The sequence below is a fragment of the Patiria miniata genome, unplaced genomic scaffold (genome assembly GCF_015706575.1).
Source record: "Patiria miniata isolate m_02_andy unplaced genomic scaffold, ASM1570657v1 HiC_scaffold_26, whole genome shotgun sequence".
NCBI classification, from domain to species: Eukaryota; Metazoa; Echinodermata; class Asteroidea; order Valvatida; family Asterinidae; genus Patiria; species Patiria miniata.
The window spans coordinates 7,325,371-7,352,340 of record NW_024037065.1 but is presented as its reverse complement, the minus strand read 5'-3'; the positions used below and the strand labels follow the sequence as shown (position 1 = coordinate 7,352,340).

The following is a 26,970-nucleotide window of genomic DNA, read 5'->3' as shown; positions in this document are numbered from 1 at the left end:
TTTTATTTGTTTTCCCAACAAAAGTGTAGCTATGTATAGCAATTAAGTTTAAAAATCTGGTAGAAATTGGACACAAAAATATCAGCCAAAGAGTCGAGAAAATGGAACCCATCCGCAATCTTGAAAAATCCACCACCTGGGGGATTGACCTAAATTTATATTTAAAAAAAAGACGTTTTTTTGTAAGAATTATCTGTTACACGGCTGCCTGTGGAGACATGGGCATAAAAGGGAACAAAAGATTGTATACGTCTCCACAGAGCAATTTCTATAGGTGAATACGTCTCCACAAGGATATCACAAAATAGATATATGGATTTTACTCAAAAACTAGGAATTTCCAAGGTGTGTTGATCATCGCAAATTGAAGTATTTTATGTGAGGGATATTAAGTCCGAATTTCAGCCCAGGAAATTAGTTCTGGTTAAAATAGGACCATTTACACTTTTTAACTCGAAAACTTTAGTACACGAGAACAAAGAAATGACTCAAGGATACAAATTCCAGTATGTATGTCCTAGTAGTAAGCAATGGGCATGTACAAACTTTTTGTGGATTTTTTGTCAAAGGATTGAGAAAGGTTTCGACATCATAAATAAGTTTGAGAACCATTCTTATATACCGAGATCGGATCCATCCATGATTTCAAAAAGTTCAAACACACCACTGCAAAAACCTACATTAATTTTTGTAGAAAAGTCAAATTCTCACACACACAGACACAGATTTGGAAAGGATTCAAATTTTAATCCCTCTTTCATTTTAAGTTATTTAAATCCGGGGATTTACTAATAATTTGTTTATTTCTTTCTACAATTGGCATGTACAATGATTCAAAGTTTGATTGTACAGTATTCACATTTTATTACACACACTATTGAAATATAAACAATTGTAATTTACAGATAAAATCTCCCAATTCTTAAAAAAAAGAAAAAGAACTAAATCCAATGCACACGATGCAAAATGCAACAATTTATATAAATTCTGTAAATACCATTATTGTCATGAATTAAGCAGTGGATTTCAGTTCATGCACAAGATATACAAACAGCATTTTGAGATCCCGAACTAGTTGCAAAGTTCTTGAAAAATCATGTCGTGAGAAAAAAAGAAATTTTCCTCCAAAATTTGTGTTGATCGAATTCTTTCTACCCAAAAATACAAGTGAATGTTGTTCTCAATGTTTTCCAAAATGGCCGACGCACACGTCGAGTGCGTTCGATTACTTCCCCCGCGCTTACTCTTGCAAGCGAGACAGCGTTCAATTTACCTCTCACGTGACTTCTCGCGCTTACTCGAGCCTGGCCCAAGTAACCGACTCTCCAAGCCGGTTACTTGGGTATAAGTATCCCAAGGCCATGCAATAAACATGGCTGCCAGCGTGACATCCGGCGGGCGCTTCAGGCCGTGTCAGAAACGGGCTTCCAGAGCTACGGCTCTATTGTCAGCCTCCCGGCCTATTTTCAATGGGCGTGGACCTAGACCTAGCTCTAGACAGTTGATTCGGATGCAGGTGTGTCATGTCAAAGTTCAACTTTCCAGCGCTTGCACGAAACTTTACCCGAAACCATTCGTTTAGTTAGCTCCACTGCGCATGTCTGTCATCACGCGAGGAGCCAGGCGCGAGTAAGCTGGGGGAAGTAATCAAACGCACTCAGTGAGCGTGATTGATCAATTTTCTGAAGTTTTCTACAGTAGTATTCAGTTCGTAAAGTTCATATATCACTGGTCTGGCAAAGCTTACGAACGGAAACACGTTCGCTTTGGTGGAACGCCAAAGCTGGAGAATTAGAGGTCGCTGTTTCACAAAAAAGCGGCCCATGTCTATTTGTTGACGAACATCTCCACGATCGTCGAAAGCTGCGCCAGTTTCGTTTTGACACCGTCCGGCAGTTTGTCGGTGGGACCGTACCGCAAGACCTCCCCTCTCGTGTCAATGAACTTCACAGAGGTCACCGAGGCCCCGACGACGATCTGCGTGCCGTCGTTGTACTGCACCCAGACCTCGCCGTTGGACATCTGCGAGGCCCAGCCCACGTTGGGGACAAAGGTGCTCTTGAGAACGTTCTGCCGGCTCGGGTGACTGCTATGCCTTTCCCGTTTGGTACCGCACTTGGAATCTAAAAGAAGAACAAATATTATTTCAAGTTTGAATTTGGGAATGATCAGAGCAAGTTCGGTATTCCAAAATAGTCTGGAGCACAGACAATTTTTTTTGGAGATAACCGCGGCAGATAAATGCACACAAGGCTATGGGAGACGTGGTAACCAAATCTGCATTCTGACTCTTTCGTGCAAATTGAAAAGAGATGGAACTTTCGTTTGCACAAAAGTTTTGACACACAAGACAACTAAAAATAGTTGGCTGTCCAAAGGCTTTTGGCAAAATATTATACGTCAGAACATGATGATCTCTTCAATTTTGCTGGTACCCTAGCTGCTGTGCTTTTGCAGGCATACGATGACATTTTTATCCCGAAAGAAAAATTGGCAAATCTTGAGGGCGCAATTCAAAGAATGACATGGGAACTTTTGAACTGAGATCAAGACCCAGAATACCGTGTTTCCTTGAAACATACAGCATTCACAGAGCTAAAAAATTCATCGGGTTAGTTGTTAAAGCTATAGTCCATCATTTGTAATTAGTGCATTTTGTTCATTTGAAGCAACAAAAGTGTTCAAAATCCAATGAAGGATACTGAGCAACTAACCTGATGAAGTTTCAGCTAAGCTTCAGCTGAACATTCCGAGAAAAACAGCATTCTAAGATCTCAATTTCAAATCAAAAGTTACTGAATCATGTTTTGAATTGTTTTGAATTGCAGCTATACGCGACGTCGCGCACTGATCCGACAAATTACAACAACCGCGCGCGCGTGTGCGTCGTTCCAATACTTGTGCGCGCTGCGCTGAATAACAAAACGAACTACTAATTTAAATTTTCCTACGGTGCTTCTTAAGAATCACCGTTGGAAATGCCTTCTTTCGTTGATTACTTCAAAATGACAGCTTCCCAGAAAGAATAATTTCACAGGGAGTTTAGTTCCCTTACCATCTTTCAACCAAGTTTGTTTTTCAACAATAATTACGCCAGTTACTTTTCGGATGGCTGCAAATGATGGACTATAGCTTTAAGCACCCGTCTTTAGATTTTGAGCACTTTTGTTGCTTCAAACGACACAATGCACAAATGATTCAAACTCTACCTTTTAATACACAAAATTGAGGCCTACCCTGATTTGGTTTTGACGAGCTGGCCCTCGGCGGCTCACTCTTCATGCTGAAGACGGTGCCATCGTAGGAGCAAACAGACGCTGACACGGGGGGTGCCACACTGGGTGAGGTGACGGGTGCCACAGGGGTGGCGTCAGGGTGGGGGGTGCCAGACTTTGAATTCTGGATGGTCTTATTTGCCGTTAAGGTGGCATCCGAGGAAGTTGGCTTTCTGTTGATAGACAATTGTAACAAGTGATGTTTAATATAAAATTTGAACAAAAGACATGGACTTTATTCCGTATTTCACTCGATCTCGCGGGATAACCGTTGGTTATAACTGTTGGTGCACTGAGTCCATTGTGTCAAAAAATCGTATAGCCATGACTCGACGCAAAACCTCACCTGCATATGATGATCGGGAAGTACGGCCCATGGCCTTTGACTGACTCCATCCCAGCAATGGCCGCCTCTAGCTCCAGGCACTGCCGGTGCACGGCATGCATGTGATCCACCTTAGCCTGGGCGTCAGCGGGGATTGCCTGGCATCCACTGGACACGTCGACTGAGGTGGCTTTGCCGCAGGACTCGGTAATTTGGAGGGTCTGTCCCAAGAGATGCAACTTGGTACCTGGGTCGTAAGAAAACAGTTGGATGAATTTTGGCTGAATTTCAATAGGTGTAAACTACACGTTGTTTCGATGTAATTCGGGCGATTCACAATGCAGTGCGCCACCAAGAGTTTGCCACAGAGAGGTCATTTTTCCCAGTGCATTGTGGGAGATGGTCGACAAATTCGCAGCGCGGGACATTTGAAATTGTTAGTTTTTCCGGCCAGAAAAAGTTTGTAAAAGTATGATTCGAATATTATGCTTGCCCTTTTTCCCCCTTTTTTTCCCTTTTTATCAATATGGATTTTTTTGTAAGGCGGCAGAACGCTATGCCCCAATCTATAACAAATTAAGTTTTCTACTGACACTCGTTCAAATGGGTCATGTTTTGTCGACTGTAAACTTGAAAAATTAACTCTCCATGGCAAACTCTTGGTGGCGCAATGCATTGTGAATCGCCCGAATTGATGGGCCAGATAGTATTTGAGTCACATCAAGGTGGGGTGCTGTGGTCCAATGGTTACGGTGTTTGAATCGAGTGCCGTGGAACATGGGTTCGAATCCTGACCGTGGGAACATGGTGCTTGTGCTCTTGAGCAAGGCACTTTACCATTATTGCTTTGTCCTTCGGATGGGACGTGAAGCCGTAGGTCCCGTGTGTTGTGTAATGCACATTAAAGAACCCAGTAACACTTATCGCTAAGAGAAGGGTTTGCCCCGGTGTTTCTGGCAGTGGCTGCAATATGCGCCGCAGCACCTTGTAAACCCTTATAAAGGTGCTACATAATGGGTCTCATATTTCTCATAAACTTCATATACCTGTCTTGAATAATAGACACAATTTCCAGCGCCTTGAGTACCTAATTGTTGGTAGATACGTGTGCTATATAAGACTCCGGTTTTATTATGGTATTATAATGGACACCATTTGCGAACTTTCCAAAATGAAACTGTCAAAATATCATGAAATATCCTACTCGATTCTAAGTAAATAATAGGATCGTGCATCCCTTTAACCCTAAAGGGGCCGGGGGGGGGGCAGAATCCGCCCCCCCCCCAACATTTTCCGCGATAGCTTCTAAAAACAAAATTTTCGCGACCCGAGCTGTTATGACTTTTTAGCCTCGAGCTTTGCGCATCTTTTGATACCAAAAACATAAAAATCGGACCACGGGTTGGCCCGTAGCGAAAAATTTTCCGGCGCTACGCGCCGTGAAAACTGAATTTTCGCATATACGTCGTGTACACCGAGCAGAATTGCCATTCATACATATGAATAATTAATTAGCCATAATTCCAAAACCCTTTGACCTATAGTCATGAAATTTCTTGGGCATGTTTAGGAAGAGTTGCTCTATGCATGTGCTGAGTTTCAAAATCTTTCGTCACTCGATGGCCGAGATCTTAGGGGGGGGGGGGGGCGGAATCCGCCCCACCCCCGGCTGAGAGATGGTCAAAATAACCCGGCCCCTTTAGGGTTAATATATTGTACCTGGTATATGCTGTCAATTTTTGGGAAAAGAGAAATCGTTTCCCCGCAATGGAACTGAAATCCCCATTAACTCTTTCAGTGCCAAACTCGTACATGTACGAGGTATATTTGTTAGTCCAATAGCGCCAACCTCGTACATGTACGAGGTAATGTTCGTAAATGTTCGTACTTAAAATTGCCAAACCTCGTACATGTACGAGGTAGAGTAAATATGTTATCAAAAGGGGGCGCTCTTGCTCTTTCTAATGGTACCATTTTCATGCATGTACGACCTGTATTTATTTTTTCATTCGAGTTCTTGAGAGAGGGCGCAGCACTAAATCTCGTATTTTCTGCAAAAAGTGCGGAATCTCCCTGTGTTCAGGCCAGTATTTCAGGGTGTATCACTATGTTTGTGACTACTTTTGACTTTCAAATATATCAAGGATATACCAGAGAGTAACAACAACAAATTTAGTGAGTAAAACTTATTTACTTTTTTTTTTACAGAATTTTGAACAATTAACAAAAACGCTCGAAGTTGGGCGCTTTAGGGTTAAACTTTTCAAATTTCGCGGGCACTGAAAGAGTTAACAGATTTTGCAGTTCAGTTTTGGGTGTATCCGATTTATTTACAAAACGTAGATATGCAAACAGCCGGGCAAGATTTCAAACTTTCCATAGGTTTGTGCACAAATATGGATGCGCCAAGCAGGCTACATTTTTTTTCTTCAAGTAAACTTGAATCCTCGATCCTGATTGCTGGATCCATGGCAACAAGCCGTGTTACACATAACCATGTAGCACGGCCTCGGTCCATGCCGCACTCCGCGTATTCCGCTGTATTTCCGCGTATTGCGAGCGACATTCCAGCTGCATACGCTGAACTGCTGAACGTCCGTGTAAAGCGTGCTCGTTCAAACTGTACTGCGCGTCAAGTTTGCTTGAAGATAAATTCGTTATCACGCTCGCGCTGAGTGCGTCTGTGTTCCATATACTTCGGCCTCGTGGTATGTGGGACACAGCCGGCCTCGTGGTATGTGGGACACAGACGCACTACATTATTCCGTGTTCCACTCGCGCTCGCGGATAACTTATATTACTGTGCATTAGCTCAGCAGTAATTTAGTGAGTGTAGTTAGTTCTCTTGACTAGGCCCGTGTACACTGACCCACCTTCGTAGAAGCAAGCCTCAAAATCAGCCCCCGGCGCGTTCTCCATCAGCATGCACTTGGCCTCTTTGGTGTACAGCGTCACTTTGGGAGTCTTGGACCGCACCAGCTGGACGAACTTGGCCGCGTACTGGTACTTCTTCCAGTACTTTGACGGTAGGTCGTGGTAGGTGTAGAGGGTGGTGTGGTCCTGGGGTGGGGAGGGTGGGGCGTCCGTCACGGGGAAGCCCTTGCCGCCGTTTGGGTGGTAGGTGGTGATCTGAAAATGAGTTACACAAAGAAAGAGAAAGTTTTGATGAAGGACCATTGGTAATGTATTTTGAGCCCGAGTGATATAGGTCAAAACATAAACATGTCACTTGTTATTTACAAGTGTGCTTTCTTATATAAGCCTGGTGTGGTTGTGAGCCACCAAGCTCCGATGTAAACAAAGTATGAGACACTATCTTAGAATGATTAACCCTAATTATACAACACCCAAGTAAATCCTTGTCATTTGATTGGAGGATTGTAGGTCACGCGGCATTCATTAATCGAACCACTGCACGGCCTATGTCATAATCGTGTATTTTTGGTTCCATTCACCGTGCATTTTCATCCCATCCATTTTGATCTATAGCACGCTGTGTGCATGCTACATATACGACGCGCAGCGGCCCGGCGCTATATGATCATTGCACTATTTAGACCATATGATATGTGTTATAGCAGTACAAAACTTGCCTCCGAAGTTGATGCAGTTGCCTTGATGATCTTTTTGCATTGTTTTAAGAACTTACAATGTTCATTTTCATTATTGTCAATGATTTGACTTTTAAACCTTTGTTAGCCTCTAACAGCCGAGTTTTGTTTGTTCTTAAAGTTTTATCCTCCAATCGAATGACAAAGATCTACTTGGATGTTATATAAAACAAATAATGAATGTTTTGCATTCATGCAATGGTGAGAATATTTTCATTCGTTGAAAGATGGAATATTCCATTCAACTTGGCTTCGCCTCGTTAAATAGAACATTCAATCTTTCAACTCATGAAAATATTCTCACCATTGCACTCATAAACATTCATTATCTGTACACCAACCAAGGGTATTTTGGCTAGAAACCCTGCTGAACGCAACAACATGCAACACTTGTTAAAATGACAATCCTGCCGCCCCGGTCAAAAATCTCAAGGCCAAATTGCCCAAGAGTCTGTGGTCACCAACTGCTGCAGGATACAACTGTGTCACTGTTACAGCTCTCATTGTTTCTGCTCCCTGTTGTACATTATGACATTATGTGAATATTGGCAACCAGTGCTGTGGTGGTAACCAATAATTGACTGTAATTTTGATTACAGTTAAGTTGTTTTTTTTTAAGAAACTTTTTGTGTGTATCAAGCAGAAACTTGGCTTTCTTTGTAAAAGCAATTATTATCATAATGAGATATTGGAAGGCGTGTCCTACCTTCATTCCATCTTCTGAGATCCTGCAGACTTCAACCACCCGGTCCCTGCCGTCCTTGGTCTTCAGAAACTCCAAGCAAACCTCGCCGCTCTCGAGAATACTCACCTGAAAAACCGGCGTCATAGTCAATTCCATCACAAGTCCATCACAAGTCCAGTCACAAGTCCAATCACAAGTCCAGTCACAGATAAATCAAAAGTCCAATCAAAAGTCCAGTCACAAGCAACAGGGGACAGTTAATTTGTCCTGTCAGCCTCTTTGTCTCAACAAATTTTCCACTGTAAGTCTGAACTAATTGCAACGAACACATACCCACCATAGGCCAAATTTGTCCAAACAAAGTTTGCGCTCAAAGTTCATTCCAACAGTTCAAAGTGATCAAAGTTTGAGTGTGCTAGCTCTGTTTTTGTCCAGACGTTTTTTGTGTTTTACTTTACCCTCGGCTAATCCATTGGCTTTCTCAACTTACCATGGCGTTTCTTGTTCGTTGCCTGATGGGTCTCAGCCTGCGTGCGTTCAGAGGTGCCGTCAACTCAACCAGACTCTTGCCGACATTATCGGCACCGCTCCGTTCCCTCTTCTCATGTTTCTGGGTGTGCCTCTGTTTCGTCTCGCTGGCGTGCCCCTCCCTCCTGCGACCGTCTCCGGACGACACCGCTGTCGACGAGGGTCGGCTCTTCTGCAAGTTGGCGTTATCGATGTCCTCTTTCCTACGGTGCTTTGCATGATGGGACCGACCGGCGTCCTGCGACGAGTGTCCCGATAGGTCAGTGGAACTGTTGGTTTGGTGAGTCTTTCCTCCGGTGCCGTGATGCGATTGGTAAGAATCCCACCTCTTGTCCGAGATCTGTTGGGCAGCTCTATGGTCAAGACCTTCTGTCCTGAACTCGCTTGGTTCGGTTTGCAAAATGCCCGACCCCTTCTCGTGGTTTCCATATCTGTCTTTAGATTGTCTTGAATCTTGGGAAGACTTCTTCTGAAACAGTTGCTCTTCCGAGGCGGAGTGCTCTTTGCTGCGCATGCCGACGTGAGTGGAACCTCCGATGGGGAAATCGCTAGTTTTCGTCCCACGAAATCTGTCAGATTTGTCCACGCTGTTCCAGTTGCTCCTGAATTCTCTACTAGAGTCCGATGTGCCATTCCAGTGATTGTCATTTGTGTTGTGTGCACCGAATCCATGCCTGACGTTGTCTTCGCGAGCTGTGGACCAATTTCTCCCTTCTGTCGAGTCCAGCCGCTTGCCGTGCTGGGAACGGTGCAAACCGGCCAAGAAGCTTGTGGATTTATCACTGGTGTCCGTAGACTGGGTACAGTGATTGCTGGTGTCCTGCAATGACCGATGTCTGTTTCCTTCTGAACTCTGACCACCTGATGCAAAAAAAAAACCCCAAAACAACAACACCATGTTAAAATTGTGGAAATGAGAACTAATGTTTATTAAGCTGGGTCAGACTTAAGCTAAACTCCTTGACCACCCCCCCAACAACAAAAATATTTAGCCAACCTGGACTCTCTGTGAAAGTTTCCCTCAACGGTGAAAGAAGAAAGATGGAAGACACTCAAACATCGTTGCTAACGTGTCCAGTTTTAGCACCTAAACACTATGGGTTTGTACAAACAGTATTTGTAACTAAAATTTAAAACTACAGGCCAAGCAAAACAATCCAGATTAATGTGCAAAAAGTGGAAATGTACTCTATACATTTCATCAAAGAAATTGCACTTGATGACAGCAGATTAGGTAATCTTGGTTTTTCTCCTATTTCTGAAAAATAAATATATCTGATTCATACCCAAGTTGTCCAGCCAGGAATTTTGTTTGGACGACGTGGATAAAACGGACCCCGATTTGTCGTCGCATGCAGAAATTGTCTTGAAGCTAGATGGGAAATAAAATACAATTAGTGGTAAAAATCACAATAATATTTGCAGTTCTGACATTATATTTGCCATTCGTATGGTGAGGTTGTAATAATACACATATTGACTGTCAAAGCAGGCACTAGTGCATGTCTACTGACTGTCAACAAGGGCAATAGTGCGTCTCTATTTGCATGTCTATTTGGGAAGTAAGATATAATGAGTGAAAAAAATCACAATAATATTTGCAGTTCTGTCATTACATTTACCATTCATATGGTGAGGTTGTAATATACACATATTGACCGTCAAAGGGGGCACTAGAGCATGTCTACTGACTGTCAACGAGGGCAATAGTGCGTCTCTATTTGCATGTCTATTTGGGAAGTAAGATGTAATGAGTGAAAAAAATCACAATAATATTTGCAGTTCTGTCATTACATTTACCATTCATATGGTGAGGTTGTAATATACAAATATTGACCGTCAAAGGGGGCACTAGAGCATGTCTACTGACTGTCAACGAGGGCAATAGTGCGTCTCTATTTGCATGTCTATTTGGGAAGTAAGATACAATGAGTGATAAAAATCACAATAATATTTGCAGTTCTGTCATTACATTTACCATTCATATGGTGCGGTTGTAAAAATACACATATTGACCGTCAAAGGGGGCACTAGAGCATGTCTACTGTCAATGAAGGCACTAGTGCATATCTATTTGCATGTCTATTTGGGAACTAAGATACATGTTTAATGAGTGAAAATAAATATATTTGCAGTCAGCCATTACATTTACCATTCATATGGTACGGTTGTACTATACACATATTGACCGGCAAAGAGGGCACTAGTGCATATCTACTGACTGTCAACGAGGGCAATAGTGCATGTCTATTTGCACAAGTGAACATTAATAAGTGACCTCCAACAAGTCAAATCAAACCTACCTTGCCCTGTCTCGAACTGGTGGTGATGGTGGGTGCCGGTCATACTGGTTCCCTGTCCACCTTGCTTCGTTGTGCCCTCTTCCGCCTTCAAAACCGGAGCCCTTGCCGAACACCTTGGCCCCGCCCACCCCCTCCTCTTCCTGCGAGACCAACGGGGTGAGATTCGGGAGGGGCAGGGCTTTGATTGGCCGGCTACGCGAGGAGAGGCGGCTGGGAAAGGTCGTTGCCGTGGAGAGGGTTGCCATGGTGGCGTGGCCGCTGTCCATTGACGACTCTATGTGCCTCTGAATGATGAAATTACAAATGAGAAATAAAAGGAATTTAAGTTGTCTAATCTAAAGGAATTTAACATGATCTGACTAGTTTCGAAAGAATAAGAAATATCAGCAACACGACATTGTGCCATGGAATTTGATTTTTAAACTCTGGAGGAGCTTCTACGTGTCACTTGGTGGTCGGTCGGTCGGTATGTCTGTCCCCGAAAATTGACGAAATTAAGCCCCGTAAGTTTCCCACAAAATATAACTACAAAATTTTCATTTTCAAAAAAAGAAACAAAATAAATTACATGCTTAACAAAAATTGTTTGTAACAATTCGGAAAGATGTTTATGAAAAGTTTGTAAATGGAGGCAAAATGTGTGCAGTAATGTTATAGTCACGTGACATTTATCACAAATCGCTATAAATCTAGGTATACATCTTAAGTATGGTGTTCCATATGTGCCATCGGCGTCGCATTTATTGGCGTCGCATTTTTAAGCTCTGGCAGGGATCATTTTGATAGTCTGCTTGATAGATTTCATGCAAGACTTTCATGGGCAATTCCACGGTTACTCACGTTACATTTTCGTAACGTGAGTAACCGATTTTGTGCGTCTTATTTATCATACATAACACATTTTTCTGGATGTCATCTTTGGTGCTTAGGTAGGTCTAGGTCTACTCTATCTACCATGGGGTTAACAGTTCTTAAACCTTTTCAGTAAGGTTATTACGGCCCAAGGAAACTCAAAAGTACATCAAAAATGGAATTGCCCTCATGCAAGATGGCCAGAGCTCATTATGCATTCGCACTTGTTCAGCCATTTTTAGAAGCCAATTGTAAAAAAAATTCTGGCAAAGATAAAACCCACTTGTTTGGCAGTCTGCTGGTCTTGTCCTACTTCATGGTTGGAGAGAGGACTCTTTGTCATGAAGGGGTGATCCAGAACACCTGAGTTTGGAGGGGGGGGAAAAGAATATCAATGTGCAGGCATGCAACTGGGATATCACAAAAAAAAGAGGAAATTCAAATTTTTCCCAGACTTTGTACATTGTTTTTCTATTTTCAATGGCACACATGGGAAGTAAAAAAAGAGGAAATCAGCTGATCCGAGGAAAAGTTGCATGCCTGAATGTGACACTCAAGCGAGCGACAATGAACAATCACAGCTAAGTTGACTTTTGAAACTAACTTTTGCTGTAAATTTTCATCTCCACATATACACTCACGGACCAAGCAAAAGAAAGCGACATTCGCAAAACAAAACATGAGAAGGGTGATTTTTGAGAAGAAAAAAGCGAAGTTGAGTTTGCATACCATTTTTGAAACAAACATTTTGGTAACAACATTAAAGTAGTGACAGTTTTTATTGGAGCATATGTTATTCAAAGAAACTTTGAATGTATATTCCAAGACAAAACAAAGCATAAGTCATCAGCAAAATGAAAATTATAGTATATACCAAAGCGAACTATTGGGAATTGAAATACAGCAAAAGTTTGTACACTTTTTTCATGTATTGATTGATTTGCCTATTTTTGTTTTCATACCTGATAGACTCAGCCTGTCGTCTGGGTTTTTTCTGAGGAGGTTCAGGATCAGATCCTTGGCTTCAACAGATATACTCCTGGTGAGACAAAATGTGAGGGGAAATTGTTTGTAACACAAACTTTGGAAAAATTCTTGATCTACATTTTGGGATTTTTTTTGTTTTAAACGATGCAAATTTTGAACAAGCGAAATGCAACCGAAAATGTTAAACTGCAAGATTTTCTGAGCACATATCAGAAACCTACAGGTTTGATACTTTTGTCATGTACACATGTATATATGTATAAGCAATGCATTTTGAATTTTTTTTTTAAAGTAAAATATTATGTCAATTATAGTAATTATTTAATTTTTTTTTAACAGAGGTCCAACTAGGGGAGGGGGCACCATGGGGGCATGCAGACTGGCCCTCTGATCGAGGTGACATGTGCGCCTCCTTGTGGCCACCCCCTTTCTCCAGAATTTCAAAACCGACTGAGTGCCCCCCTGCCCCGCAAATTGGACCCACGTTACGCAACTTGTTCTAAAATCGAATGTGGGTTAAAGCTATAGTCCATCATTTGTAATTTGTGCATATTGTTCGTTTGAAGCAATAAAAGTGTTCAAAATCTAATGAAGGATACTGAACAGCTAACCTGATGAAGTTTCAGCTCAGCTTCAGCTGTATATTCCGAGAAAAACAGCATTCTAGGATCTCAATTTCAAATCAAAAGTTGCTGAATAATGTTTTGAATTGGGCCTGAATTCAGCGTCCGAGACACGTTCTCACTGAGCCCATTGCAGCTATGCGATGTCGCGCACCGATCCGACGAATTATAGCAACTGCGCGCGCGTGTGCGTCGTGCCAACGCTTGCGCGCGCTTCGCTGAATAACAAAACGAACTACTTATTTAAATTTTCCTACGGTGCATCTTAAGACGCACCGTTGGAAAGGCCTTCTTTCATTGATTACTTCAAAATGACAGCTTGCCAGAAAGAATAATTTCACAGGGAGTTTAGTCCCCTTACTATCTTTCAACCAAGTATGTTTTTCAACAATAATTACGCCAGTTACTTTTCGGATAGCTGCAAATGATGGACTATAGCTTTAATGAGTAACATTGCGGAGAATAGAAATTCCAATAACTTACTCAGGCATGATGTAGTCTGCCAGGACCACTTTGTTCAGTGTGCTCTTCACTGCTTCCGTCTGTAGAAGGGAACAACATTAAGGCGGTGACTTTGCGTTCACCTTTCTAAACGATTAGCAAATATTTTTCGAACCGTTTTAAACATTTAAATGTTTTAGGTATTTCACAAAGGCTGACGCCTGCCGATTATGTCTGCAGACCGGCATGATTGACATGATAAATCAACAATGACTGACAAAATAAATAGCGGGCAGTCGTTGAGAAAGTAACAACTTAACAACTACGTGTACCCACTACCCCAAAGGGTGGGAACAATGAACCGCCGTCGACAAAAAAGTTACTATCGACATAACAGTGGCACCTGACAATAATTAAGGGCCGAACTTTACGATAACATAACAGTCGTGCGTGTATATGCATAGTTTTTTTGTTTTCGCATTTTCAAACTGACAAAAAACTATTCGAACATTTAGTTGATAAGCAAATATTCAAATATTCAGTGTAGTTGGGACGGTGCTAACACGTGTATCAATGACGCAACATAGGTCCTAGGCCTGCATGTTCTTTCAAAAACTTGTAGCTTAAAGCTATAGTCCATCATTTGCAGCCATCCGAAAAGTAACTGGCGTAATTATTGTTGAAAAACATACTTGGTCGAAAGATAGTAAGGGGACTAAACTCCCTGTGAAATTATTCCTTCTGGGAAGCTGTCATTTTGAAGTAATCAACGAAAGAAGGCATTTCCAACGGTGATTCTTAAGAAGCACTGTAGGAAAATTTAAATTAGTAGTTCGTTTTGTTATTCAGCGCAGCGCGCACAAGTATTGGAACGACGCACACGCGCGCGTGGTTGTTATAATTCGTCGGATCAGTGCGCTACGTCGCGTATGGCTGCAATTCAAAACAATTCAAAACATGATTCAGTAACTTTTGATTTGAAATTGAGATCTTAGAATGCTGTTTTTCTCGATATGTACAGCTGAAGCTTAGCTGAAACTTCATCAGGTTAGTTGTTCAGTATCCTTCAATAGATTTTGAACCCTTTTGTTGCTTCAAACGAACAAAATGCACAAATTACAAATGATGGACTATAGCTTTAACTTCTCTGGGTGCGTTCGAGCGTGCTACTCGTGTTAACATGAGCATTCTCCTGAGCGCACGAACGGCAGGAGTACGACCCGCGGGTTAGCAAGAGTATACTCTCCGTCATAACGGGAGTATACTCTTGCACCGAGAGTAATGCGCACGCAACATTTTTCTGCACTCGGGAGTAGCAAGAGTAACACGCTCGAACGCACCCTCTACTAGTGGAAATTGAATGCTTCATACATACATCAAATGGCGGCCGGCCAGTCAAGAACGTGAAGAGCATACACCCAAGCGACCACACATCTGACTTGAGACCATGAGCACTGCGGGTCGCTATCTCACTGCGCATAGAAGAATCAAAACATTTGATAATTTAGCACACAAAATTCTAACACCACAGGCAATATTAATGAGAGGAAATTTCCCAAATTCCAAACAATTTCACAACTGTGCCGTAAACCGAAGGCACATTATGTGTACAATACTTAACCTTTCAAGGAATATTAAAGGGAAAATACAACATTTGCAAACATCAAAAAATAAAACTACCAAATCATTTTGAAATACCTTGCTGGACTGTTAGTGAATGACAGTGTAAAGCATCCTGTAAAATCATGGCACCTGGTATACTGTCATTTTCAAGAAAAGTGGTATTTTTGTATCAATTTCCAACGCTGATCGGCCGATCAGCGTTGGAAAAAACTGGCTTTTTTCAAATACTGGCCCCGATTGACCATCGCACTTGTTTGCAATCGATTACAAACCTATGAACGGGTACGAGCCAGCTAGACTGGTTCCCTGACCTTACAATTCCCCAATGTATGTAAACTGCTCTGTTTCTTCTTATATGGAGTCAGGGAACCAGACTACAGGAAAATGATTGTTTTTCTTGGTTTTTATAGCATTTTTGAACCCAAAACCTCAATAAAGTCAGTGTAACTATATTTGCTATATATTTCCAACCCCCCAATTCCATCCATTTCTGAAAATTACAGCAAAAGCAAATGATGTATATTTCCTTTAAGTACCACACGCATTCAAGTACTTTGACCCTTGAGAACGAGAACAGGTACCCGAGTCTAGCTACATGACTCTCCAAGTACCGTACTTTATGAAGTACTCAAATAAAAACAATTAAAATCTTGAGTAATGGGTGAACACTGAAGCCACCTATTTAGCAATATGGAATAAGCCAGTTCGGTATTCCAACTGCGCATGTGCACATCAAGATTTGCCGATTTTGTCTTTCGGGATAAACATTTAATCGTTTGCGTACAAAAGCATAGCGGGGTACCAGCAAAATTGAAGAGATCATCGTAATCTGAAGTTTAACATTTTGCACAAAGTCTTTGGACAGCGAAGTGTTTTCAGGTGTCTTGTGTGTCAAAACTTTTGTGCGAACAAAAGTTCATCTCTTTTCAATTGCACCAAAAATTGCACAGAATGCAGATTTGGTAACCACGTCCCCCATAGCCTTGTGTGCAGTTATCTGCAGCGGTTATCCCAGAAAAGAAAATCTTCGAATCTTGCTGTGCACCAGACTATTTTTGGAATACTGAACTGGCTTATGAATGGACTACTTTTGAGCAAGACTTCTTGAAAGCCAATTCTGCTACACTTCATATAACAATAGTGAGATTTTTTTCATTCCAAAAAATGTTTCATTTTTCCCCGAGTCAAATAACTGCGTACAACTAAGTGCTTTGGTGATGGAGTACAATATCGAATAGTAGAGTCCAAGTGCTTTGCTGGGAATTCAAGTCCGAGTATTTTGATATTCGAGTACGAATGCAAGTACAAGTATTCTCAAAAAGTAATGTACTTGAGTATGAGTACTACAACACTGTACAGTAGCAATAACGTATCATGATTTAGCTCTACTTTTCTTATTCCAGCATAATCTGGTGGATTTAAAAGATAGCAAGTTTCATGTATCCGCTCCGTTCACAAGTACCCCCTCACCGGCAAAGAAAGTACAGTTGGGGGTGACCGAACGACGCCATCTTGCCTGACTGCAATATTTTTCTGCGAAGCGCGACCACTGTGTGTATATAGTAGAAACCCTTGGTGTACGTGCCTCACACACAAGGTATGATGCGCACGTCAACCAGCGAAATGTATGTGTCTTGCCCATGGGACGTCGTTGCTAGGTAAAAGGGCGCCCTCTTTTGTTGGCGCACGGAGCCCATATACACTTGATTGTCGGGAAAACATTGAGCACAAGCTTTAGGGCGTCTTTGGGACACCGCGATTTTGGTGGTTGCATTGTGGTGACGATGACTACAAAGAAAAATGCCAAGCAATAATGCCATACATATATTACTTCTGCTTTGGGAGTGCTTGCAGTAAAGCCAACCCATTTTTTTAACGCCGGACTGCAACACCAATCGCTGATGCTTCCGACAAGATAAACAAGACATTTTGTCTTTCATGTCTTCACAAAACACTTCCTGACACCTTTTCATATCAAACTTCTAGCATGAGTAGTAACGTTTCCGTTGTCCCTATTTCTGTTTGTTGTTGTCCTACTTACAATCCCTACTTTCAAAAGAAAACCGCCGCTGTTTTCCCCGATGCCATCCTGGCAAGTTTCCCCGCGCGTTGGTGTTACATGTACATGTGTGCAGCATAGGAAAATGCAGCGTGGCATTGGAGAGGAGCACGTGTTAATTTGCCCACGTGCGCATTGGGAGGGGCTTACTGGATCGGCTATTGACATCGCGAAAATGGCATGCCAACATCGATGTAGAAGACCTCTGCAATCTCATGCAAAGAACTTGATTTCTTTTTTGTGTGTGGGCCTTTGTATTTTCCGTTTTCATGTACTTATTTTGAGGACGTACTGCTCGCACAGGGTCGCACAAGAAGCGGTACATTACACTGATACAGCGAAGCCAATTCCCCCCAAAGTTTTCCATCGCCTGTTCAATCGTGTCGAATGCACGTGGTTATAGGGAATCGCCTTGCACGCAGTATGCTGCCCACAGCACGTGGCGGTGTTGTAGAAAACTTGTCATGAACCCCAACATTACATTAAAACGTTTTGAAAACCTTGTTTCATTTACGTTACGGACTCTGGGATTTTTCTAAAAGAATTTCTTGTTTACTTTTAGGGGTAAATTTATTATGGCTGTTAGATGTTCGCCTCAATGCCTCCGTAATTATATACATGTACATGTGCGCTTTGAAACATGGTGGAAAGCGCATTATACATGTTGTAAGTTATAGTTATAGTTATAATCTAGTTCTCTCAACTGATCAGAGCACCCTTTTATCGAACACATTTTCGTTCGCTGTCCGTCAGCTTTGTTCGCTGGGTTAGTCTGCTAATTGCACCCAATATTTGCACAAATAAAACATACATAAACAGTTCAAAAACTAGTTCAGCAATTATACTTTCAGTAATAATAGCAGGAACCTCTGGCTTATGTCCTCCAAGTCGAGCAAAACGCAAGAAAAAGGGCAGACAACAGAGAGGATTTCAAACTCAAAAGGGCTCTCATTTATTTCGCCAGACAGACTTTGCGGTCAACTCTCCGCACCGTACCCCTGATTCCCAGCATAGAAAACCACAGCTAGACAAAATGTATCAAAATGTTGCAAGTTGGAATATCCAAACCTTTTAGTGGCCTATTTGTTAGAAAGTTATCTCCAGAGCACGCACTTAGCCAGACAAAGGAACCGGGTCAGTGCACCTGTGCCCTAATTAGCCCGCCAACAATGCGCCCGCCGGAGCTCGGCTGGCGATTTTTTGGGGGGGGCTGAAATTTCACCTTTGTGTTTTGGGTACACAGCTTATAATACATCCCCTGTGGGCAAACAAGGAAATACTGCTTTGCACGTGTCAAGCTGGGGCGTGTGTATGCCGCGCCCAGGCCCATTACATGTATTTGCATAAACTTAAATATGCATTTACAATTCAAAGACCCATATTTCATTGAATAAAGACATTAAATATCATAGGTTTTTTTCTTGGAGTTTTTGGTTGTTGAGAATAAGTTTATTTAAAATGATATAAAATCATTTCCTCAATTCTTGGTGACAAAAGTGCGAGTTATTATTATAAAATTAAAAGTGATTTTTTTATCCTCAATACTGTGACTAGGAAGTACACCGTTTTGTAGACTTCAAGAAGCTTCCAGTAATAGATATGCTCGGTTCCTGTTTGCGAGTTAAGGGTCGGAGAGTCACAATAGCTGACGCCACCCGCCGTGTTTGGGGTTCACGGCTTAATACGTCCCCCATGCAAACAGGGAATTCTTCACTCTAGCTTCTCTGGTTATTGTTAATCTTTAAATTACTGACGACTGAAGAACAACTGATTGTTGTCAAATACCTGACTTACCTGTGAAGAAATCATGCATGGCATGCTGACGTGCGCACGTACGTTGACTACATGTACATGTATGGCATATTTTTGCTTTTGAGGGAATTTGGAATGGCCAAATAACCGAATATTCGAATATTCGATCGATTGGAAGGTCGAATATTCGAATATTCAATTATTCGAATTGACTCAGCCCTATTAGCTAGGGTAAAAAAAACTGTCTACGTACGGTGAGATGTAGTTGGGCGTCCCACACATTGTGTAGTGCTTCTCGTTGGGCATGTTCAGCTTTGCCGCCAGCCCAAAATCTGCAATTTTCTGTGGAAGAGAAAAAAAGTCATATCAATTGAACTCTAACCCTAACCTTCCAAAATCCTTCAAAGTCCTCTTTGCAAAATGAAAGATTTTGCAGGATTGAGGCTATAAATTAATGCAAAAATGTGTGGCTGATTTTGAAGGACGCACTGTGTCAAGGTTTTGGGCCGGACCTTGTGTTGTTAATGCTCAGCCGTGCGTAAATTTACACCAGATACAGGGTGAGTCAAAAAGAAAGTTACCCAATTTGAAAAATATTTGTAAAATATTTAGCTTGCTCCATTTCACACACAAAAAAACATAGGGATGAAGTATATCTTGTTGACTTTTAACTGTGACAATTTCATGTAATTATTTATTCTGTATGTAGTATTTTTTGTAGTTTTTTTTCTATGACTTTAATTGAAAACTGAATTTCGATTTTCAGTTATTTCATTTAACCCACCCACCCACCCACAAAAAAAGATCGAATTTTTTTTAACACTGACTATCCTGAATGGCCCTAAGGCTTGTTGCATTGTGGGAATATCAGTGTGCTAATTTCTCATTTCTAATTAGCATACACCGGAGGATTTTTTCCCAATGTATTTTAATTGACCAATCGCCGTTTGCGAGTTAGCCACGCCCCTTAGACAACCCTATGGAGTTTTTGTACACTAAGTCTGATTCGTCTCAGATTTTGCGCGTTCCGCGTCCATTTGTATATCATGTAATTGGACAATATTTCACAAGCTGCGTTGACGCGATTCTAACGTGATTCTACCGCGATAGGTCAATTCCATTCAAAGAGTTGGTGATGGAGGGACAAGGAACCAGTGTTTCTACTTACACAGTGCATGTCCTTAGTGAGCAGTACGTTAGCCAGGGTCAGGTCGCGATGCAGTATCCCGTGGGAGTGCAGGTACAGCATCCCGATCACTATCTCCTTCAGGCAATGGCGTGCTGGTAAACAAAACAACAAGGAAGGCATGCTCAAGTTGAATATTGGGTCTTGCCCTTCACCAATTTTATGGGCTCCGTGCGCAAGTACCCCCTCAATAGTTTGAGAGAGTTAACATTGGGTTAAAATTCTTTAATATACAAATATAACACGGTTTGAGGGTGGACAGTCGAGTTGACAAACTTGTTCCTGAGGCGAAGCCGAAGGAACTAGTTTGCCAACTTTCAATACTGGGGGGAGCTAATATCGACTGTCCACCCGAAATTAACCATGTTATATTTGTTTTACTATACCTCATAAAGTATTTCAGTTGCTGAATTTTCCCGTTGCAGTGTGCACCTTGTGGGCATAAAATCTGCAGAGAAACTTGACCCACTCACCAGAAGAATATTGCTCAACCTCAGAAAAGTTCAGTTCTTTTGCAAAACAGTGACTCCAAAGAGATACCGCATTGTAGATTACTTTTTTTTTTAGTATAGGGGGCATCTTTATTGTCCACAATATTCTCCAGTTTGACATGAAGCTCGTGTGCAGCCTGCAGCTAGCTAGGGTGATGTTCTGTGCACCCGTGCGACAGTTCCACGATTGCTTCGTAAAGAGCATGCGTAGTAGACTGACGCATGGGTAACCCGTGCGACAGTCTACTACGCATGCGTATTCACCATATGTGCGAATACTGGCCAGGGCGCTTGGCAAACAGCAAAAATAGCATCTGGCACGTGATGGTGAATGAACCAATGAGAATTCGGCTCGCGATCATGAATATGTATGTGGTATAGTGAAAGCTCTTATCTCCATGTACAAGCGTGTCATGTGATTTTTACCTGCGGGATACCAGCTCAACAAATCATCATGTCTCTCCGTTAGTTAGTTAGTTAGTTAGTAACAATTAAACGTTGATATTGTTGATTGCTCCTACATATTTTGACCGATTTCAACCAAACTTTGTCAAAAGTGTCAGTAGCCCAGCCCCAACATGTCACATGACCAAACTGGGGTCAAAGGTTATCATGGGGTCACTGGGGTCAAAAACCTGATTTTTTTTTAAAACTCAAAACACTACTCGTTCCAGAAATTACATGGTACAATCACGTGACTCATGGATGAACACGAATTTGTTGGCCCACAGCTTCTGAGACCCGATCGAGCTTGTTTTTATACAATTGTTTTCAAAGTTCGCATGTACAACCTAGTTTTGGGCTACCTTCTTCCTCCGTTAGCACCTTGTTGTGCGTCTTGAGGTATCGGTTCATCTCTCCATTATGGCACATCTCCAGCACTAGGTACACGTAGTTGTTGTCCTCAAAGTAACTGTACAACTGTGGGAAATCAAAAACACAAACAATCAAATTTTGTACGGTTGACCCTCCATACTTGGAGGCAAGAAGACTACCACCATGCCAAGAAGAATCCCACCGCAATAGATTTGGCTAGCTCCAGCATTTTAAAGCCAGAGTCCATCATTTGCAGCTATCCAAAAAGTTACTGGCGTAATTACTGTTGAAAAACATACTTGGTTGAGAGATAGTAAGGGAACTAAACTCCCTGTGAAATTATTCTTTCTGGCAAGCTGTCATTTTGAAGAAATCAACAACAGAAGGCCTTTCCAACGGTGCTTCTTAAGAAGCACCGTAGGAAATTCAAATTTGTAGTTCGTTTTGTTATTCGGCGAAGCACGCGCAAGCATCGGCACGACGTAAACGCGCGTGCGGTTGCTATAATTCATCGGATCAGTGCGCGACATCGCGTAGCTGCAATAGGCTCAGTGAGAACGAGTCTCGGACGCTAAATTCAGGCCCAATTCAAAACATGATTCAGCAACTTTTGATTTGAAATCGAGATCTTAGAATGTTGTTTTTCTCGAAAAATACAGCTGAAGCTGAGATGAAACTTCATCAGGTTAGTTGGTGCACCCTTCTTTAGATTTTGAGCACTTTTGTTGCTTCAAACGACAAAATACACAAATTACAAATGATGGACTATATCTTTAAAGTTGGTGTAGACTTGCTATTTCGGTGTGGCACCCCGAAAAATAGATTTTCAAATTTAATTGATAATTTTCCAGCATAACATTAGTTTATGAGCTTTCCAATGAGATATCGTATGTAAAAATCGGCCAGCAAATGAGTAACCAATAAATTAATTTCAACCTTTGAATTAAGAGGACGTCTTTTTGTTTGAAACTGGGGAGTGAAATAGGCGCGAAATATATTGATAGTGCTGAAAGTTCATTGAACTGCATGTACTGCTTTAACCTGGCCCATTCCTGTTGACGCAGTAAGGTTCGACTATTAAAGGAAGCATGCAGTGGAAATTCAGCTCATCTTGTTTTCATGCACACTACTATGTTTTGCAACCATCTTTATACTTCTTGTCATTGGAAGTAACAAGAAAGTGGTAGTTTTTCAATAATAAGCAAATCCTTTCATTAATACATGCAAGAGGGCACTATTTTACTTTTGTCAAACAAGGCAATCCTTGTCAAAAGTGCATATGAACAGTACAAAAATAAGTCTTTGAAAATTACCCACAAAATAAGTTTTGAAGAAACAGTGGCCACTACTATTGTCCAAACAAGCTGTTTAATATGATTAACAAGTAAAAAGTGAAACTTACTCCAAGAAAATGAAGAAAAGTTTGAAATATTTGCACACAAAGCTACGGAGACACTGCTGTTCTGCCTTGAATGACATCACGCTTTTGCTCATAAACATGGAAATGTTCATTAGCATAAAAACTAAAATGTTGAAATTTCTCCCTTTTACTGCTACAAAGGAGGTGGAAAGTCATAGTAACAAGGCAAAAAAGCTGTTTTAAAAGTATTTAAGTTATAAAATCCTCTTCATAATTATATTGCATGTTTCCTTTTAGTTCGGCGTTTAGAGCAACTGCTGTGCTCAAGATGAGCTATTGCCGCATCATTTCAAGTAATTTTGGCACGGCAGTAGCACGGCGTCTAGAACAGGGCTTAGAATGCCTTACCTCCAAGATGGATGGATGTTTGAGTTGGCACTGTATCTCCACTTCGTTCCTGACCCTGCCCGCCATCCCTGCTGCCTGCATCATCTTCTTGTCAATCTACTCAACCAATAAAAAAAAAGGAACATAACAGAAAGAATGTACTCAAAATCTGTTGCCATACAGCGTGAGTCAGAATGATTTGGACCCAAATAAAAGAGAAGATACAACATTTGCAAACATCACAAAATGAAATGATCAAATTATCACGAAATACCTTACTGGATTGCTAGGGAATGACAGTCTAAAGCATCCTGTAACATTGTGGCTCCTGGTGTGCTGACGTTTTCAAGAAAAATGGTATTAATTTCCAATGCTGGTTGGCCGGAAAAGCGTTGGAGAAAACTTGTTTTTTGGGGTGAAAAATTGCTCCTATTTTTCTCAAAATGTAGTTATTCTGCATTTGTTTTGCAATTGATTACACACCTGTGAAGGGGTACAAGCCTGCTAGATCGATTCTTTGACCTTACAATTCCCCAAAGTCTTAAATTGCTATGTTTCACCTTAAGTGGGGTCGTGGAACCAGACTACAAGAACTTAATTGGTTTTCTTGTTTTTTCCATCATCTACAAGCCCAAAACGTGAAGCAAGTCATAAACAATATTTGCTATAACATACTTATCCTCCAAATCAATTTATTTCTGAAAATTGCAGCAAAAGCAAATGTTGTACATTCCCCTTTAAAGGAAATATTAAAAATATGTAGCGAATTATCAAAACAAGTGCAAATGAGATATGTTTAAGGCTGGTATTTTGGACATATTTGGGGAAAGTTTCATGTGTATACATCCAGTGTACTGTACCTTTTTGAAGAAAACCGCTAGCAAATAACACACGTTAAAAAACACTCTTGACCATGGTTCAACAAATTTATTGACACCGCGTACTGATGTGACTGCATTGTATAAAATGCAGTCCATCAGCACGCGATTTCAATAAATTTGGAACCGTGGTCACAGTGTTTTTTAGCGTGCGTTCTTTACTAGCGGTATAAATGGTACAATGGATATACATGAAACTTTCACCAAATATGTCCGGAAAGATTTCCATATACGAAGTTCACTCAACACCCTGTGTACAAACCCTATGAGATTGGACTGAAAAATTCTAAGTGTTTTCTAAGAAAATGCTTGTATTTTCTCACTGCTCAAATTGATTTTGATGACATGAAATTGCTATCTGGGGGCTTGTTAGTCAATACAGAGGAAAATTAGTGAACTTCTTATATGGAAACTTTCCTTATGTCCAAAATACCAGCCTATAACATATCTCATTTGCACTTGTTTTGATAATTGCTACATATTTTAAATATTTTCTTTAATTTGGGTACAGATCATTCTGACTCACGCTGTAAAAGGCCTACTAGGCCAAGAATGAAAATACTTGTGTTTTCTATACCCCGCCCAACCAAGAAAATCACACGGAACCTAAATATTTTATTGGGGGGGGGGGGGGAGTTATGCCCTCGACAGTTATAGAATACTTCTGCAAAACACTCGAGTGGCTCATAATATCGATCACCCACACCGCACGCAAATTTTAACCAGCGCGCTCTGCGTGCAACTGTTGATTGGTGTGGCACGCAGTTAACTTGAACGGCGAGCTTCAAATATTTGAATATTCGGTTGAACACAGTTTCAAATAATCGAATAGGCCTAATTCATTATTCCAAAATGGACGGCCTTTGAACTTTGTCTTTTTATATTTTGGCCTTACCATTTTGATGGCTACTTCTTGACCAGTGTTGATGGCCCTAGCTCTGTAGACGCAGGCAAAGCCCCCTTTGCCAAGGAGGTTCAAGACCTGGTAATCCTGCGTATTATGGAGACAAAAATATGGAACACGATTTTATCGGTGTTAAATACACATGTATGGTAAACTTAAGTGAACGTCTTACACCAATCACCAATAGAAGGAAACATCACATGATTCGATTTGGCTTTGCCGCGATCTACCGTACCGTACTCATTTGCAAGCCAAATTGATCACTATTTTTCACCACAATTTTTTCTTTTTAAAGCGTAATATCAGAAACACAAGTTTGTATTCCAATGGAAACTACAGGTTTTTGATAAAAAAAGGAAAGAGATAACTTGGCATAAACTTGTTTAAATGACTCTGTAAACATGCCAATGCGACATTCATTCAGTGATTGCGCATATGCACCATGACGTGACCACGTGCGAAGCCTGTACCGACTTTATTTTAACCCTAACTCCCTAGGCCTTTTTGCAAGGATGTAGCCTCAATCCTGAAAAAATCCTCCAATTGGCCTCATGAAAAAAATAGCATATAGCCTCAATCCTGCAAATTCCTCCGCTATTTCTTGAATATGGTCCATGGAGGGGTGACCACTGCCTGAATCCTGCAAAATCCTCCGGCTATGACTGTCAATAGGCTGAGGCAGAGGCAGTGACATCCTGGAGCAGTGCGGAGGATGTTAAGTATAGGCCTAATCAAAGGCTAAATTTATGCACGGCTGAGCATAAACAACACAAGGTCCGGCCCAAGACCTTGACACAGTGCGTACTCCGAAATCAGCAACCCACTTTTGCCATGTAACCTCAATCCTGCAAATTCCTCCAATTTGCAAGAAGGATTTTGGAGGATTCAGGGTTAAGTCTACAGGTCCTGCCATGCAATCGCCTTACCGATGTACCGTGACACGCAATACCGCGCTGAATCACATGCCACTAACCGTAAACCGTGTAGGCCTACACAAATCTTAATTTCTAGTTTTCTACCCCAAGTTGTTCAAAATTACCAAAAAGTGTGATTAGAAATGAGCAAAGTATGCTTTAGTTTAGGTTGAAAAGGTCATTTTTGAATGATAAAAAAACACCCTTGACTCTAATTTGATCCAAACTAAACAGGGGCCCTTAGTATACAACACGATTGCCATAAATGTGATATAGATTCGCAATAATTTTGCAAAGCCAAACCTAGGAAAGCAGTTTTCTTAAACTGAAATGGACTATCCTTGTTAAAGATTACAAGTTACAACAATAAACTTGAACTTAGTTGAACAGATTTAGTTGATCTGAGTGTTGATTCTGGAACAAATCATCAATATGATCATACTCATAGACAAATGATAGAGCATGTAGAGCAAGGACAAACATGACAAATGAAGGAACAGTATTCAATAATCACTAAACAACCTGAAGTTGTAGTGACAAGTGACATCAGAATACTACTTTTCTTATTAGTTATCCTACACATTTTACCTCTATACTCTCGCCCATTCCGCTGTTGCTGGATCGAGATGTCATCTTGCGTTCAGCTTCAATCTGCACTGCAGTTGAATGCACGTCCATACACTGTGCACGCATGAACTCGCATTGTAAAGCAAACAAGAACGGACGCTTCGAACGTTGTCAAAACACTCGACGAAAAGCAGTCACAAATACCAATGTTCACAAACTAAAACAAAACTTAAGATATCCACAGTTGGTGTATGAAGTGTCAGGAATACGTTGAAGACATCGTGATATCGATTCGACCTCAGATCTCGGAGAATTCTTGAGCGATAATTTGTGTGTACTTGTGTCGATGCGGTCTGTAATCGGTAGAACTTGCAGATTCGAACTTACGCGCGATCGTGATATA

At 41.3% G+C, this 26,970-nt stretch overlaps 1 protein-coding gene across 1 annotated transcript; it reads right to left on the bottom strand.

The window, feature by feature from the left end:
- Window positions 1-839: 839 nt before the first annotated feature.
- Window positions 840-26,970, bottom strand: LOC119733967 (serine/threonine-protein kinase PLK4-like). The gene is made up of 18 exons (XM_038207340.1): window positions 26,589-26,970; window positions 25,078-25,173; window positions 23,326-23,421; window positions 21,548-21,662; window positions 20,233-20,345; window positions 19,318-19,406; window positions 15,006-15,102; window positions 13,673-13,731; window positions 12,542-12,618; window positions 11,863-11,942; window positions 10,728-11,011; window positions 9,711-9,796; window positions 8,387-9,285; window positions 7,918-8,022; window positions 6,474-6,729; window positions 3,622-3,847; window positions 3,237-3,448; window positions 840-2,123 (listed from the first exon to the last, which is right to left on the bottom strand). Exons 1-18 carry the CDS (start codon window positions 26,691-26,693, stop codon window positions 1,828-1,830), a joined length of 3,291 nt encoding a protein of 1,096 aa, XP_038063268.1. The 5' UTR covers window positions 26,694-26,970; the 3' UTR covers window positions 840-1,827.

What these genes read in the sequence shown, in the direction of transcription:
- LOC119733967 (XM_038207340.1), bottom strand. Translation starts at nt 26,693, where the DNA reads ATGCGTGCACAGTGTATGGACGTGCATTCAACTGCAGTGCAGATTGAA. An exon ending in TCACTAAGGACATGCACTGT is followed by an intron (nt 19,407 to 20,232) that starts GTAAGTAGAAAC and finishes TCTCTTCCACAG; the next exon opens with AAAATTGCAGATTTTGGGCT. An exon ending in CTCGTCAAAACCAAATCAGG is followed by an intron (nt 2,124 to 3,236) that starts GTAGGCCTCAAT and finishes TTCTTCTTTTAG; the next exon opens with ATTCCAAGTGCGGTACCAAA.